General features: G+C 38.9%; 1 protein-coding gene across 1 annotated transcript in view; it reads right to left on the minus strand.

Annotated features, from left to right (window-relative positions):
• Positions 1-547: 547 nt before the first annotated feature.
• Positions 548-17,960, minus strand: part of LOC132894337 (disintegrin and metalloproteinase domain-containing protein 12-like) — a 234,502-nt gene continuing 217,089 nt past the window's right edge. The window contains exons 18-23 of the mRNA XM_060934018.1: positions 17,086-17,194; positions 15,406-15,544; positions 14,554-14,662; positions 12,349-12,615; positions 5,552-5,727; positions 548-5,462 (exon numbers count right to left, since the gene is read on the minus strand). Coding sequence (XP_060790001.1) covers positions 5,423-5,462; positions 5,552-5,727; positions 12,349-12,615; positions 14,554-14,662; positions 15,406-15,544; positions 17,086-17,194 — 840 coding nt within the window. The 3' untranslated portion in view covers positions 548-5,422. The remainder of the gene's footprint in view (positions 5,463-5,551; positions 5,728-12,348; positions 12,616-14,553; positions 14,663-15,405; positions 15,545-17,085; positions 17,195-17,960) is intronic.

Consider the following 17,960-nt stretch of genomic DNA (forward strand, 5'->3'; position numbering starts at 1 on the left):
TTTCTGTTTTAGGGCTTTTATTTATTTATTTACTTATTTTTGGTAAAGAGTCTCCAGTGTCAGTACTGGAGAGAAGAAAAGCTGTAAAGACTGAAAATATTTATTTGGAAGTAGGGTTTTGTGGTTTCTTCATTTCTTTCTTTTTTTAGAAGAAAAAAGGCAATTAAGTAAGTGAGAACATGAACTAACTTGTTTTATGGATATACACAACATTAAATGTAACTCCATACAAAAAAAAGTGTTGTGCTTGTAAATAATTAAAATAAGACACTTCATGGTGTGCTGTTGTTATAAGAAAACATAATCCCCTGTCACTGATGATTTTTGTAAAACAGGACTTCCCATCATGGTTTATTGCTTAGATTAAGTAGGATGAACACAATTAGAAATATTGTAGATAAAAATAATTCTTTTGGTTTCATGTGATTCGATTTCTTTGGCTGGGTCATTAAACAACAGTTTACACAGCACACACAAACATAACTCAGTGATGGAAAGTAAAGTCTTTTTTATTTACTTTTTTCTTTCAATCTTTGAATAACCCTAGACACAATTACAATTCAAGTTCACTTGTAATTTCACATCTTCAACACTGATTTGCTTGTGATGTATAAAACAATGACATGAGTGAAACAAATGAAATATCTACATGGCAAAGAAATGGCTTCTTTCATGCGATCTACAGGCTGACAAAAAAGTACCATGGGCTCTTACACAGAAAACAAGCAAACACACACACACACACGTTTTTATTTTTTTGTGAAAATGTGACAAAGTTAAATGCATTTCAATACAGCACTGAGTCTATCAGCAGTGAAGTTAACAGTACTAAAGATTCCAGTAAGATTTATGAATTATCATAGTGAATAATAAACCAGCTTGTAATTAAAAAGTCCTGTTGCCTAAAAAGACTAGCTGTGACTGGTGCCAGTCTTTCTTGAATCAGTATAGGTTAATCATATAGGACAGGAAAAAAATTTGTACTTGTTGACCCACTTCCATTTAAATAATGTTTTGGTGGGACATCAACAGAAGTACTACAGCATTCAGTCAGCATTAGCCAGCTTCACAGCTGAAAACGAAACCGAACAAACTAACATAACCTTTTAATTGTTTCTGTATGTTTTTATTTATCATTCCTTCTTATTGTATCTATAACAACCAATGTTGAGTTTCCCAAAAGCATCCTAGCACAAAGATCATTGTTAAATGGTAGAGTGAGCAACACAATGAATACTTTCTCTTCTAGTTAAGATGATCTTAGCGTGAAGAGGCTTTTGGGAAACCCACCACAAGTAGTTAAAGGTGCACTATGTAGGATTTATTGCCATCTAGTGGAGAGGTTGGAGATTGCAACCAACTGAATACCCCTCCTTCACCCCTCCCTTTCCAAGCATGTATAAAAAGTCACAGTGGCCATCAGATGCAATGATATCTATTTGCAGAACCACAGTTTTACACCAGTAGTTTCATCCTAGTGGCAGTGCATGCATGGCCACACTTTCGATTTATCGTAGTGACTGTTAGGCTAATCAACATTTCAATCATTTTAGGTGGGTTTTTGATAATTTTGTCATATATAACTAAAATAAAACAACACTGATCACCTTTGAACATTTTATGATTTTGTTCTGAAAACTAAAAGCCTGGAATGTGGTTGGTAGGCTGGTGTTTGCTTGGGCTTTATGTGTACATTTTATGTGTACATGTACAGGAATTAAACTTTACTTCAAACAGGCTTAAACTGAGAGCATTATATTTTATCGGAACCACCAAAACACAAGCAAGAGGACAACTTCACTGACATTTACAGTACCAGTCAAAAGTTTGGACACGCCTTCGAATTCGATGTTTTTTCTCTATTTTTATTAATTAAAAGACACTTCATGTCTTAAAGTAATGATGGATGTCGTTTCTCTTTACTTAGCTGAGCAATTCTTGACATAATATGGATTACTACAGTTGTGGAAGAGGGCTATTTACTGCATTTTTATTATTTACTATTTACTTAGTTCAAATGCATTAAAGGTCCCATGGCATGGTGGTTTGTTGATGCTTTAAATGGGTTCGTGGAGGTTTCCGGATGTTATATCCGCAGCCTTTCTCGAAATGAACCCTCAGCACGTAGATATAGCCTCCTGGGAGAAAGCCCCATTTCAGCGCTTTTCCCAGTGCGTCGTTTTGCTAATGAGAAGCAGGAGGCGGGGAAGGGTAGAGGGTGGGGGCGGGTCTTATCATTAATATTCATGACATGTAAATATGTTACCTCTGATTGGCTAACAGCACTGTGATGCTACCTCCAGTGGGTCAGAACAAGCGGATGTGGGTGTCTTACTATGGCGAGAGAGAAGGAACAAACCGCGAAGGGAAAAATACCGTGCGCTGACGTCATTAAGGTGCGACGCGAGCAAATAAAATAAATTCTTCGGCAGGGATGCTTGGTACGGACCCAGGCTTCAGTGACAGTTGATGTGCAAAACCTGCCCTGTACTGTCCCAAGTTGTGGAAACATTCATCAGGAAAATGCTTCCGACAAACATACACCGTCTTAGGTAGACTTGACGGCGTATTATAAAATAAAATAAATTCAACAAATGTTTGGGTTTTTACTGAACAAACAAACAAATAAAATGAATGAGTGACTTAAAAAAAAGAATGTGGGTGTCTTTGTAAAAACTGTTTTGATTGGCTATTATAACAGAGCATGCTGCATGCTTTTTGGTTTTGTAGCGCAGAGTACCTGGCTAACTGCAGGAAGTGGTTAGCTGCACAGCTAATGTAGCCATTGCAAGGCTAACACACCGATATTAAAACACGGCAAACACGGAAAATGCTTCCGACAAACATACACCGTCTTAGGTAGACTCGACGGCGTATTATAAAATAAAATAAATTCAACAAATGTTTGGGTTTTTACTGAACAAACAAACAAATAAAATGAATGAGTGACTTAAAAAAAAGAATGTGGGTGTCTTTGTAAAAACTGTTTTGATTGGCTATTATAACAGAGCATGCTGCATGCTTTTTGGTTTTGTAGCGCAGAGTACCTGGCTAACTGCAGGAAGTGGTTAGCTGCACAGCTAATGTAGCCATTGCAAGGCTAACACACCGATATTAAAACACGGCAAAACATAAGCTCATAAGTTACAGTCAATTTCCAGACTAAACTCAGTTTAACAGAGCATGCTGCATGCTTTTTGGTTTTGTAGCGCAGAGTACCTGGCTAACTGCAGGAAGCGTTTAGCTGCACAGCTAATGTAGCCATTGCAAGGCTAACGTGGCACCGATTTTAAAACACGGCAAAACGACTTAACAGTTATACACTTACTTGTTCGCTGTTTGTGGCTGATGCGGCAGGGATGCTTGGTACGGACCCAGGCTTCAGTGACAGTTGATGTGCAAAACCTGCCCTGTACTGTCCCAAGTTGTGGAAACATTCCTCAGGAAAATGCTTCCGACAAACATACACCGTCTTAGGTAGACTCGACGGCGTATTATTGAAGTAAATAAAATTAAGCCACTGCGTCTTCAGGGGCTCTCCCGTCGGCAGTAAAAACAGACTCTTTTCTGTGTTGTCACATCCATGTACAGCGCAATTTCCATGTTTCGCTCGCTTAGGTGATGCCATGTTGTGTCCTCCCTCTATGGTCTCCTCACTACAACTGGGCGGGCAATTCATACAGTGGGTGGGAATCCAGAGGGGGGGCGTGGGGATCATCTCCCTTGCTGACGTAGTAAAGGGAAGAGTTTATCAACGCGCCGTTTTGATGCGCCATTCTCAAATGTTGGGCATAGTTTGGTTTACACATTATGAAATTTCTAGCCACTGGGGTGACTTAAGAAAGTCAGAGGAACTCATTTTAACATTAAAAAACCTCAGAAAGTGAAAATTTCATGCCATGGGACCTTTAAGAAGTCAAGAAATTGCACTAATTAACTGTTGAAGAGGCACACCTGATAATTGAAAAGCATTCCAGGTGACTACCTCATGAAGCTGGTTAAGATAGTGCCAATAGTGTGCAAAGCGTCATCAAGGTAAACGCTGGCTACATGATTCCATTTCATAGTTTTGATGTCTTCAGTATTGTTCTATCCATCCGTTATCCATAACTGCTTATCCTGTGTAGGGTCACGGGCAAGCTGGAGCCTGTCCCAGCTGACTATGGCCGAGAGGCGGGGTACACCCTGGACAAGTCGCCAGATCATTGCAGGGCTGACACATAGAGAAAAACAACCATTCACACTCACATTCACACCTACGGTCAATTTAGAGCCACCAATTAACCTAACCTGCATGTCTTTGGACTGTGGAGGAAACTGGAGCACCTGGAGGAAACCCACGCAGACACGAGGAGAACATGCAAACTCCAAACAGAAAGGCCCCCATCGGCCACTGGGCTCGAACCCAGAACCTTCTTGCTGTGAGGCGACAGTGCTAACCACTATGCCACCAGTATTGTTCTACAATGTAGAAAATAGTCAAAATACAGAAAAAGCTATGAACGAGTAGGTGTGTCCAAACTTTTGATTGGTACGATAGCCTCTTCTTTTTTTTCTTCATCTTTCTTCTAGCATTGGATTCAAACTGCCACTTGTAAATACGTGAAAGTGAAATGTGCTCTCTCGATCCAGTGTTTGGTTTGTCCATTCTGGGCTGCTGTAGAAACATGGCGGCTCCTTGGAAGAGGACCTGCTCCCTATGTACATATGAAAAGCTAATTCTAAGCTTACGAAAATGCAGTGATTTAGAGTTAAAGGTGATTATACACGAATGAAAACATAATGGTGAATACTATCCCACTAAATCCTACAGAATGCACCTTTCATTATACTGCAGGTTTGTTGATACAGTGACTAAAATGTCTGTCAAAGTTTTACCTGCAGTTAAGTTTTCATTAAAATATGCCTCATGAGAAATAAGTTTTATGTTTGAAATCTCTGTTGAATGAAACACCTTCAACCTGCAAGTATGTTGTGTTCAGACTCCAGTTTCTATGCCACACAGAAGAGCATACATAGGTCTAGTACTTTTACAACACCCATTCATATTTTATTTACAGGAACATGACAGATTTTTGCCCCAGTACAGACTAACTTGAAGAAAAGCAAACAGTCTCTTGATTCGAAATCAATAATGATGTAGTAAAAAGGTCACAATAACAGCCACCATAGAAAAAAGTGTTGACCACAGTGCATTGTGTTCTTCTGACAATAAATATACATCTCATTTCTACAGTACCTGAGTGAGGACGCTGAGCATGTGTGCGGCACAGCACCAAGAAGTTAGCACAGTTCCCTTCCTTCTCAAAGATACTCTAAGGAGTTCCACAGGGATGTGCAATGGGTCCACTAGAGTTTTCATAGTGCAAATAAGTGTCCATTCGCTGGTGGAATTCGTCTTTGATTTTATCAGGAGCTTGTATCAGCGTTCATATAGAGATGGTGGTAGCCTTGGTGTTGGTCTGAAGTATAACCCAAAAAAGTCATTTGTTAATTTTGAGTATATATTCTGAAGGACTTAAAATAAAAACCTAGACAACTTCTTACTGACCTTGTTGGCAGTGGTATAGCAGGCGGAGGCCGTGGTGCAGTTGGGACTGAAATAGAAAGAGCACCAGTGCCTGATGTGTGCACTCCAACTGCTGATGTGCTTCGTGCCAATCTGCAGCCTCTCACTGGGGGGTCTGCAGGCAGTGGCTTTTGGGGAGGACTGGGCTTTTCTTGGTCCTGTGTTCAACACAAAATAATAATGACCTATAATGTTTTGGAGTGCAGTTAAAGCTTAAACAGTACATTTGAAAAGAAAAAAAGGCATACATAAACACTAGATGGTGGTATGTTGCTGTATATTACAGGAACCCTGACTCCTCAGCTTGTGCATTATAATCAAGTTGGAATTGCTGTGTTTGCTTCTTGACCAGGAGTTTTAGGGACATATTTTAAATAAAGAAGTTATCACGTGCAGCTAATTTATTCCAGTGGTGAGGTGATGACAGGTGAGGTAACTGCATAGTGACTTGGAAAGATTCATTTATGCTGACTTGTGTACAGTATATATAATTAGTGCTATAATTTCTGAAACATTCATATAAAATCGGATGTTTTTCTGCCTGTTTTTGTGCGCTCGCTAATGAATTGCTATTTTGGTTGGGCACAAGCCAGTCATTGTTTCCAGTTCTTGCTGAGTTGATATTCTCACAATCACAGATAAAAGCGCCTGTGCCTGAGGCACTACAGGTGCTGTCACACTGGTGTTTTCAAATTTACATTTGTCTAAAATTGCACTTCTGTTGCAGCTGGGTAAAAGTCCATCTTAACACAAACTCTTTTAAAACAAATCTCAAAAACTTATTTTCCTGCATTGTCCCCCACCTTTTTTTTTTTTTGCAACTTACAGTACTGGGCAAAAGTCTTAGGCACCCTATTTTTCTTCCTACAAACTTTGTTATAGATTTCTACTTTATGCCTTCAACATTACTGTGTCAGTACAAAAACATTTTAGAGTCCAAATGTTCGTTTTCCAGCACAAAATTACATGTTACAGAAAAAAACCAAAATGTTTGTATCTGAGCAGCATATTACATAAGAGAGCACTTTTCAGATTAAAAAAGAAAACATAATGAAGGCTGCTGGGTTTTGCTGCAAAAATAAGAAGCAAGTGTGACCGTCAAAGTGTCCAGGAGAACTGTGGCTGGTTCTGTAAGATGCTCAGTAAAACCTACAGCTCATTTCCTTATAAAACTGCACTCATTAGCTGAGACTACTATTTTTTTTTAAAGCAAAGGGTCATCTCACACCAAATACTGAGTTTGTGCCATGTATTATGGCTTACTGCTATTTATAGTCTCATCTCATTATCTCTAGCCGCTTTATCCTTCTACAGGGTCGCAGGCAAGCTGGAGCCTATCCCAGCTGACTACGGGCAAAAGGCGGGGTACATCCTGGACAAGTCGCCAGGTCATCACAGGGCTGACACATAGACACAGACAACCATTCATACCTACGGTCAAGTTAGAGTCACCAGTTAACCTAACCTGCATGTCTTTGGACTGTGGGGGAAACCCACGCAGACAACATGCAAACTCCGCACAGAAAGGCCCTCGCCGGCCACGGGGCTTGAACCCGGACCTTCTTGCTGTGAGGCGACAGCGCTAACCACTACACCACCGTGCCGCCCCTGCTATTTGTAGTATTTTTTTAAATTTTGAAAATTTAATTTCATTATTTTTAACTCTTTACCCCTTAATGACGACATATGACGACCCTGTGTATATCCCATAATGACGACATATGGTGCCTTGTCTAAAACCTTGTCAAAACCTTGTCTTTAGACTTTTTTTCTTGTAAATATGTTCTAAGGGTGAACAGTATACATATACAAGGGTGGCTGTAGCAACTGCTTTAAGGGGTAAAGAGTTAAGCCATTTTTGGTCTACAGCATTTCTTTACATGTGCCTGAGACTTTTGCACAGTACTGGAGATTTGTTGATGTTCACTATTTATGCAACTCCGCTTCAGTATAAAGGCTACTCCACCCAACTATAACTAAATACAATGAACAAAATAATTTCATATATAAACAAATAAAAACAGCTTAATTTTGGCTGCTAAGTGCATTTATTATTAAAAGTTTTGCAAGCCAGCTATTTCCACCATTAAAAAAGTGTAAGTGAAATCTATTTCACTTCTATCTATCTATCTATCTATCTATCTATCTATCTATCTATCTATCTATCTATCTATCTATCTATCTAGATATCTATCTATCTATCTATCTGTCTGTCTGTCTGTCTGTCTGTCTGTCTGTCTGTTTGGACACACCTTCTAATTCAGTGTTGTTTTCTTTATTTTTATTAATTAAAAGATATTTCATGTCTTAAAGTAATGATGGACTGTCATTTCTCTTTACTTAGTTGAGTGGTTCTTCACATAATTAACAGTTACTCCACAAAATCGAGTCATACATGAGCTGATAGGTGATGAGGCGCATAACACCAAGTTGGCTATAAGCCATGTATGATGAGATTGAGTGGAATAACTATTTTATTCTATCCATCTTCAATGGATTTTGAGAAACAGAGCATTTTTATTTGTATTTTTTGCAAATTCGATAAATAATAATTTTGTACAAAACATCAGACAAAATCATTTCCGCTTAGTATGTCAACAAACCGGCGAAATGACAGTAGCAATTTGTGAAAAATGCTATAATAATAATTCTTGAAAAATAAAAAAGGATACTTTCTTACCATCAAATACTTTCATTCCATATTTTGCTGCCCTTTTTTTTGGTATTTTTTGTGGTTTTGTTTTCGAGTAGAGTTTATATTTCGTCTTCAGTTGGTTCAGCAACATGCGCTGCCATTTTGTTTTTCTTCTTTAGAGTTTTTTTGGTGGTTGGCAAACCAACTTAAATGTGCATTACTGCCACCAACTAAGCTGGAGTGTGGAACTGGGGATATTGAAAAAAAAAACCAACAACCCACAACTATATTCTTTTAGCTAATTCTGTTTCTTTTAAGTACTTGATAAAATTATATATGTGACTTGATACGCGCCGCCATTTTATTCTTCTCTACTCACGGTATATGAGCTGATAGCCTAGAACTAGAGCCAATCAGAGCACGCGATTGCTTATATCCAGTGAATGTGGATAGAATAATATAGATTACTACAGTTGTGGAATAGGGCTATTTACTGTATTATTATTATTTACTATTTACTGTTTGATCTCAAACACATTAAGAAGGTAAGAAATTGCACTAATTAACTTTTGAAGAGGCACACCTGTTAATTGAAAAGCATTCCAAGTGACTACCTCATGAAGCTGGTTAAGATAATGTGTAAAGCGTCATCAAGGTAAACGCTGGCTACGCTGAAGAATCTAAAATATGAAACTTTTTAAAAACACTTTTAAAAATACATAATTCCATATTATTCCATATATTATTTAATCATTTTGATGTCTTCAGTATTGTTCTACAATGTAGAATATATTCAAAATAATAGAAAAACTTATGAGTAGGTGTGTCCAAACTTTTAACTGGTACTTTATCTTATAAAGAAAATGTCAATGCACTGAACACTCCGATAAGTATATTTGATTGGATTTGAAATCAGCACACACATTAATTCTACAGCAACCCATTTTGTCACAAAAATACAAAGAATATATCTTTCACACACCAATGCTGTGATCTTGTTCCTTATTTAACGCTTGCGTTATGATCATGAAAATAGTGCCCTAGGTCTTTTTCTGAGCCACTGAGCCTCTCCAGTGTGTGAACATGATTAATATTAACCCTGCCTGAGCAGGTCTCTTGCCCAGAGACTGCAAGGTCACCATAGCATTATGGGAGCGGTTACTCATGTGTGTTGGGCTGTGAGGCCAATTTGTAGCAATGCTTAAGAAATTATCCCATTTTGGGACTCTCACAGTAAATGGTGACTTGATCAACCAGCATTGGCACTCAAGGGTGTAAAGTTAGTAAATGTGCTCGCATCATTGCTTACACAAGTGATTTTGTACTCATGCTAACCATATGATTGTCACAAGATCAATACTGGCCCAGTAGCTTTGCTGATGAGTTTTAGGGCATACTCTTAAAGAAGTGTGTTAGTATGGTGATATGACTGTGTAGAAGAATAATACTGTTTACTAAAATAAGTGACAAACAAATATAGATAAGACATTACTTGAAAAGCACAGAGAGCAGAATTCTGGAGTGTGTAATTTTTTTTATGAGATAAACCTGAAGGCATATTATTATGACTATTGTTTCAATACAGAAAAGCAGAGTCAGATACAGAGCAGTCACCCAACACACACACACACACACACACACACACACACACAGTCTTGGGGAAGATGCTTTCTTTATATCCCTTGAGATGTCTTTTAATAATTTACTTTAAGGCAAGAGTGAGATATTCGATACTAACACAGTCACACACTGACCAGTACTTACAAGTCAATTCTGCAATGAATCTTAAACTCATTGCCATTTCTGGGAACCTACTAGAAAGCCCTTGCTGATATAACTACAAAACTATCTCTGCACAGTCTCTGAAGTCTTTGGAACAATATTAAATCCAGGAATATATGAAACCTCAGCCTGGCTATCAGCCTAGTACCTCTACGGCTCATGCTGCTTGTTTGATTTTTACTTAAAAAAAGTAGAGGCCCCATGGGGTGGGCAGTGGTTACTGCGTCAGCAGGATAATTTGAGTTGGGATGAATGTCCTTTGGACAGTGCTGGTCTCTGTTTCCCACACATACTGAGCACTTAAGAGAGTCACTTTAGCCCTTCTGTCATGGCGTCGCTCTCTGAACCGCTCACGCTGATTTAAGTCTCAATAAGCGCGTGCTCAGAGAATCAGTAGGAGAGACTGAAGTGCCGCAGCAGCACAGCTCATGGGTAAAAACTGTTCAAACTCAGAGATGGTTGTTCTTAAATGTGAGATTCAGGCTATGACCATATGTATGCAATTTAGGACATAACAAAAAAATGAAAACACCAAATTCTTTATTTCCCACTTTGTGTTCATCTTCTGGTTCATACCATGGACCTTCACAAACACATGCCCATGGAATCTCATTATTATGCACTATTATCCCCTATTATTCTTATTTCACCATCTGCTCATATTTTGGTCTGAGTTTGGCTTTCTACATCAACAGCTGTCAGTATTTGAGGAGAAATTTCCGTGTTCCTGATTCTAATCCATGTCTGTTCCCATAGATGGTTTTATCTATGCCTTTAACCAATTCATCCTGTTTTGATATTTTTTTTCAAAAGCCCTACTAAAGCCACTCAGAAATTTTTCACCTCTTGTCTACAGCTCCCACACATTACATTTGCATTCTTCACCCAGGGGAGCCTTGGAGGCTGGCTATGCATTTATGGCTGTGAAATACAGTGTGCGTACCTCATAACACAGCATGCATGTCAATTAGAGACCTACACTCATGCAGAGCCACATCATAGTCAGCCTCAAACATCTGAGGATTAGCTTTACTGTACTGTAAGGTTGCTTTCTGGTTTAAGGATGATGCAACAGAGGTGACCTTCAATTCATGTAAAAGCAACAGGCTGAAAAATGCATGGAGATGAAAATATTTGCCATGTCTCTTTGAGTAATTTTAAAGAGTTTTAACAAAGCTATAATGTACATAAAGGTAACTAGTCAGCTAGATTGTACTAAATATAAAGATGGTATTCTGGCTGTTTGCTCAGTCCTGGCCTGTGAATATTTGCAGTGTTGTCTGTCTGACCATTAACTACTGAAGCTATTGTTGTGGCTAGATAAAGAGAGAAATGTATATAAATAGACTATTTTTTAATTTTGGTATTTTATATCTCATCTCATCTCATTATCTCTAGCTGCTTTATCCTGTTCTACAGGGTCGCAGGCAAGCTGGAGCCTATCCCAGCTGACTACGGGCGAAAGGTGGGGTATACCCTGGACAAGTCGCCAGGTCATCACAGGGCTGACACATAGACACAGACAACCATTCACACCTATGGTCAATTTAGAGTCACCAGTTAACCTAACCTGCATGTCTTTGTACTGTGGGGGAAACCGGAGCACCCGGAGGAAACCCACGCGGACACGGGGAGAACATGCAAACTCCACACAGAAAGGCCCTCACTGGCCACGGGGCTCGAACCCGGACCTTCTTGCTGTGAGGCGACAGCGCTAACCCCGGACCTTCTTGCTGTGAGGCGACAGCGCTAACCACTACACCACCGTGCCGCCGGTATTTTATATATATATCCCATAACCATAAAGACTTAATATGCTGTAGTACTGCTGGGTGTATTAATGCATTCTCAGGTCTATAATACAATTTCAAAATTTCAGTTGCATATAGGGATAAACAGTAACTGTCTGAGACATCCCTCCCTCTGTATCATGGCTGAAGTGCCCTTGGGCAAAGCACCTAACCCCTAACTGATCCCCGGGTGCTGTAGCATAGCTGCCCACTGCTCTGGGTATGTGTTTGTGCTCATTGCTCACTTGTGTGTGCATGCATATGTTCACTGCTTTAAATGGGTTAAATGCAGAGGAGGAATTTTGCTGTGCCTGAGTGTACATGTGACCAAATAAAGGCTTCTGACATTAGACCATAACGTAAAGCAATGGTTTTTCCATGGAGTGAATTCCTTTCAAAAAATTCAAACGAATCTTGTGCTAAAATTTACATATGGTTACCTACATTTTCAGCATTTTAAAGTCCCTATGCATGACAAGTCACAGAAAGGCAACTCAATCTGCTATTGGCTGTGTCTATAGTGCTTCATATAAATATAGAAAGTTCATGCTTCAGTGCATGTGAGAACTCACCTGATTGGCCATGAAGACTGGCTGTCGTGGGAGAGTAAAGAAAGGAGATGCTCTCACAGGAGACTGTGTGTGTCTGGGCAAAGGTCTGTGGGGAGGAACAGGGGGCGGAGCTTGTAGGCCTGCAGACACACCCAGACCCATTGTAATGGGAATGGGGTGGCTGATGTGGAGGGGTTGGCACTGAACAGGGCAATGAGGAAACCGTCGCAGAATGTGAGTGTGGAATGTTGGAGGAGGCAGAAGAGGCTCAGCACTGAGATGACAGGGCTAAAGACAGAGAGAGAGAGAATCTGATGAATGTTATACTTCATGAGTTTTTCTGTTTTGCCCTGTACAGTCATCTCACTGTGTAGTTCATTTGAACTTCGCTTACTGATGCTTAACCTTTGCGTTCGCCTTTGCCACAGTCAATAACACTTTGATGTGCATGGAGTACTTCTGCTTTGTGTGTGAATGAATCTGTAGACATTTTCTCTGTCAGCCAGGCACACATGAATTACGCTCATATTGTTGCAGTTTAATCAAAACATTCCAGGGCAAGAGTATTCAACAGTGACACTATTGAACAGGGACACTAATTAACTTAACCATCAGTGATTAGTTTATGGCTATAAATAAGACAAATTGTAGTGGTTATGCTTGGTTTTGTAGTGATGCTTCACATTACCACTTTTGACTAGACAAACTGACTGAATAAATGATACACAAGGAGAATACACACATTCTTCTCTGTCCATTTGTCTTTCAACATTGTGTTTTAGTCACTGACATTAAAAAAAGTCTTTAAAAGTCAGACAAGTCTCTTCTTTCTGTTCTAATGTCTATAGCCCGGTAGCTAGTCTATGGTCCCATGAGATGCCTTCGGCTAAATAATTTACATAAATCCATGTGATTGCATTAGCAACAGAGATCTGCTACAGAAGCCACAGTGGTTAATTTTTAGAAAATCAGAGTCACTGAACTACAGCCAGTTTCTTTCAATATATGTAGCTCTGCTGCAGTTTTTTTTTTTTTTAAGTATTTGAGTTGGTCTCCCGAAGTATGTTGGTGGGTCAGCAAACACACCAGTTGATAAACTCTGCTCTAGAGTACACATTTCTCCAACAGTTTTTCCTTAAAACATATCAATTCACACTTACAGAGAGAAATCCCCATTTAAGCGTGCTATAGCCATAAAAATAAACTATCCTTTGATGATGTTTCTGTCTCATTTACAGTGAACGGAACTAGAGGTACTACTTAATTATGGTGTGCATTTTGTAGAGGTTAAAGACATTTTCTTGGAAAAGACCTAGAGAATAAATCAACGATGCACTTTCAGAGCATATGAAGAGTTTGGTTCCAAATTCCAATATCCAATTCCATTGTTTTGAAAAAAAATCACTTTTTCTGATTATGGTCAGTGATAAAAGGAAAACCACTGTATCCTGTTTTAAAATTTATTGACTAACTCCTTAATGATGATAAACTTCAAAAATGAAATCCATAACTAATTAACAGCTTTTAATTGAACCAAGTCATTATTTTTTTGTCAAGTCGCTACATATCCATGCCACTGCATTTTCCCCCAAAATGTTACATATCTCTTTCTATTTAAAGTGCATTTAACCGTGTTCTTTCATGACAGATTATTTTATTTTATAGGTTATTTTTTTTAGATTATTTTATTGAAATGATTCATAATTCAGCATGAAATTGTCCAATAAATGCAAGAAGTGATGAAGCAATTTCCTACTTCATGGGTGCAGCATCTTAGAAGACTTCACACCAATGACAGCCTCTGATTGGCCAAATGGATATGTCTGGTTTTGAGAAAAATTGGTGATGGCACTTGTTGCATTTTGGAATGAAAGGCCATAATGCAGTGTGTAAATCAATGGCAGATATTGTGTTTTGGCAAAAACTGAATATGGTACAAGTAAGATATGATAATTACTGATGGCTTGGTGGCGGGAGTTTCAATATTTCAAATTTGGTGTTTATTGCATTTTGGAACCAAACTCTTCATCTTGTTTATGACAATGAGCTTCATCTGAATTAGTTTGGATGGTCACACTAATTTCATGAAGGCCCCCGCCCCCCAAAAAAAACAAACAAACAAAAAAACCCACTGGCGATGCAGAAATACAGTGAGATGAAAGTGGACTTTGTGTGCATTGGTTTATAAGTGTGTATGGATGTGTGTCCAGAATTAATGTTAAGTACCTTATCCAACCTACAGGTAGCAGATCTGGATGGGGATTTGCATTGAGGAGAGTCTCTGTACACAGGCTGTGAGTGTGATGGACTGGCTGTTCTCCTCCATCCCACTGATCTACAGAAGAACAGAGAATGAATATAGAATCCATAAGAGTAACCACCTTGAATCCCCCCCCACACGCACATTTTGTAGTGTTATAACCTGGAACTGGTAAGGACTAAGAGTTGGGAATTTTACCATTTGATTTACACCATGTATCAATAAGTCAGTTGCAGATGTCAGTTGTCTGGGATCTCTATCAGCTTTGCACATCTTGATTTTGATATTTTTGCCCATTGCTCTTGGTGAAATTGCCCAGGCTCTGGCAGATTGGATAGAAACCGCTGACGAACAGCAATTTTAAAGTCTTGCCACAGATTCTCAATTGGATCAAAGTCTGGGCTTTGACTGGGCTATTCTATCTCATTTAGATTCATGGATTTAAACCACACCAATGTAGTTTTGGCACTATGCTTTGAGCCATTGTCCTGTTGGAAGGCAAACCTTCTCCCCAGTCTCAAGTCTCCTGCAGACTAGGACAGGTTTTTCTAGAATTTCCCTGTATTTGGCTTCGTCCACCTTGGCTGTCAACCCTGACCGGTTTCCCAGTCCCCACTGATTAAACGTATCCCCACAACACGATACTACCACCACCATGTTTCACTGAGGAGACTGTTTCATGACATCCCAATTCCCTTTCAGATTCAGGTTGTAACATTACCAAATGTGGGCTGTGGATAATTATGCAAGGCACTATAGCATACTCTCAGCTCCTGCAGAATGACACTATTGACCTATTGCCGTGTTTCTGTCCATACCTGAGCTTCTGAATTGTGCTTTTCTTATTAGTAAAGAGCAGCTGGAGCAGAGTCTTCCTCTTCAAGCAGATGAGCAAGCCAGCAGCACACAGGCAGAACACAGTGACCAGCACGCCTGTGGTGATGGCCCGACTATCAGCTGATGTCACATAGGACAATACACACATTAATACACACACATGCACATCTAAGGTACAAGCACGGCACAGAGGGGAGACACACAAATAGCAACCAGTCAAAGGTGGTTTAAAACTCAACTATAGTCCCTCATTGTCATTTTCTGACATCAAGCACCTGTGTGTGAATAAAATACAAAAAAAAAGTAAGAATAGATGCCTTTTACACACAATAATGTAGGCATGAGATTCAAGGGAATTAGTGGAATATTCTGGTGTTTTTTTTTTCAAGCATCTGTAGCCTAGCAGTGATTACCACTGACAGAAGTTTTGACACATTTCTCTGTACTGATAAAAGAACAGAAGGTTATTGACTGTCCCAACAATTGCTCTTAAATTCCATTATAAGTTTCACAGAAACTGGTTTTCAGTTCTTTTCCCAGTATAGAGAAATGCATCAGAATTTCTGTCAGTGGTAATCAGCCCAGGTAGAACTGAAGTTTGAAAAATACTGAAATATTCCTGTAATTCTTAGCTGTGTTGTAATTCTAATCTGTGCCAAACACACATTACATTAGATTAGGTTTGATAAAAGAAGAACTATGACCATGCCTGTGCATTAGTTTATATAGGAATTGCATTTGCTAAATGCAAAATGTAAAAGCTGCCAAGTTAAATGGAAATATGGCTACAGCTCCACTTTGGCCAAACTGCCAAACCTAAGTGTCTTACATGTTCCTTGTTAAAAATAGTCACTCATCCATCAAAGAAAGCACAGTGAAAAGAACAGGCCTATTTCTCATATAATACCCTATTATTAATCATTACTGGCACAAATGAATATTATTAATACACTGATGATTTAAAATGGCCAGGTCAGTGGTGGACTGATTTACAAGTCACAGTTCATTTGCACAAGAAATCCTTAGTCTTTCTTGTTTTTTTTTTTTTTTTAGTTTTGCAGATACGAAAACATTACATGCTGAGAGAGCATAAGGAACTTTAAGCATGTCCATATATACGCACATCATGGATAATCAATTAATTCCATTTTATGGACATATGCAGGACTTTTATCACACTGCAAACATTTCTGGTAAAATACTGATCGGCTTAATGACTAAACATGAGAATTAAAATGCTTACTTAAAGTTTCTTGTTCGTTACATATAGGGAAGTACGAATCTGATACTGATACTTGAAAATGCTGGATTTGTATTGGATCAGATTTGATTTATTTTTCTGATCCATTGCACTGAGTGATTTCATGTCGTGAAAGAGTGTGGAGTCGACTAACACGACACAGTTCTCTCAGTGAACATAAAGCTCAACTTGTCAGCACTTCATTGTCACTCATTTAACATTTCACATAACGTTTAACAGCAGAAGCTTCCAGACAGTTGCTCTGGATTACTAAGAATCAGAGCAGTATTAGGTTTTAATTCTTACAGCTCTATTACTGGGTTTGAAAATGAAAAAAAAAAAAAGATTCAGTGCATTGCTAGTTAAAGGTCACATATTGTGTATAGTATGCATATACGGTAATAACTGTTCACTACGGTACCTGCTAATCTCATTGGTCCACTGTCCATGCTGCCACCAAACCCTGCCCTCTCGCAGAATGGTGGTGCCCAATGAGCTTCACAGTGGCAGTTTTTCTTATTATTACAGACCTGCAAACACAAAGCAGACTGGGGTTAAAGGAAAATAATCCACCCTGAACAACGAGGATACCAATTTTAACAAATCACTGTATGCCAAATGATTTATATTATCATTAAATTCTGAGTAGATTTGTTGCAACTGGGCCATACAGCTGCATTACATTCTGGAACATGTAGTCCAGCGTTTGCTGTCTCCACGACTCCTATGCTGGATTCCTCATTAATATGACCCAAGGGACTCAGGAAAGCATTTTACACTGAGGGTGCTGGAATTTTAAGCAGCATACTTGTGTTGCATGCTATGCCATCACACCTTAATGACAGTCAAATCATTTGTGTTGACTGTGTTTATATTAATGAGCTCTTTCTAATACATTATTGTTCTATAGTAACAGCTCAATCACAGGGACTTGTATGGCAGATGCTCCACGTAAGCTAAGCCTAATAGCCGAATAAATTGATCAAAAAATTAAATGTGTTGTTTAACAAAGAAAAGCATCTAATTGTTGATATGAGGTTTTATGTTAGATGTTTATTTAATGTTTATGGAAGGAGTCTTGGGAGTAGGTGCTTTGTAAAAGTCTCCTGTTATCAATTACATTATAATAGCTATATTCAGACACTCCATCACCAGCTTCCCTGGTTTCTCTCTCTTCAGGTTACTGAGACAAAAAACCTTGCATGTTTCTGAGAAAGTGCAAGAAGAGCTCAAACTCCAATGTCCTAAAAGGCGTTGGCAAATTGCTGTGGTATAAATAAGAAGAATACTCTCTCA

Source organism: Neoarius graeffei, chromosome 11 (genome assembly GCF_027579695.1).
Source record: "Neoarius graeffei isolate fNeoGra1 chromosome 11, fNeoGra1.pri, whole genome shotgun sequence".
NCBI classification, from domain to species: domain Eukaryota; kingdom Metazoa; phylum Chordata; class Actinopteri; order Siluriformes; family Ariidae; genus Neoarius; species Neoarius graeffei.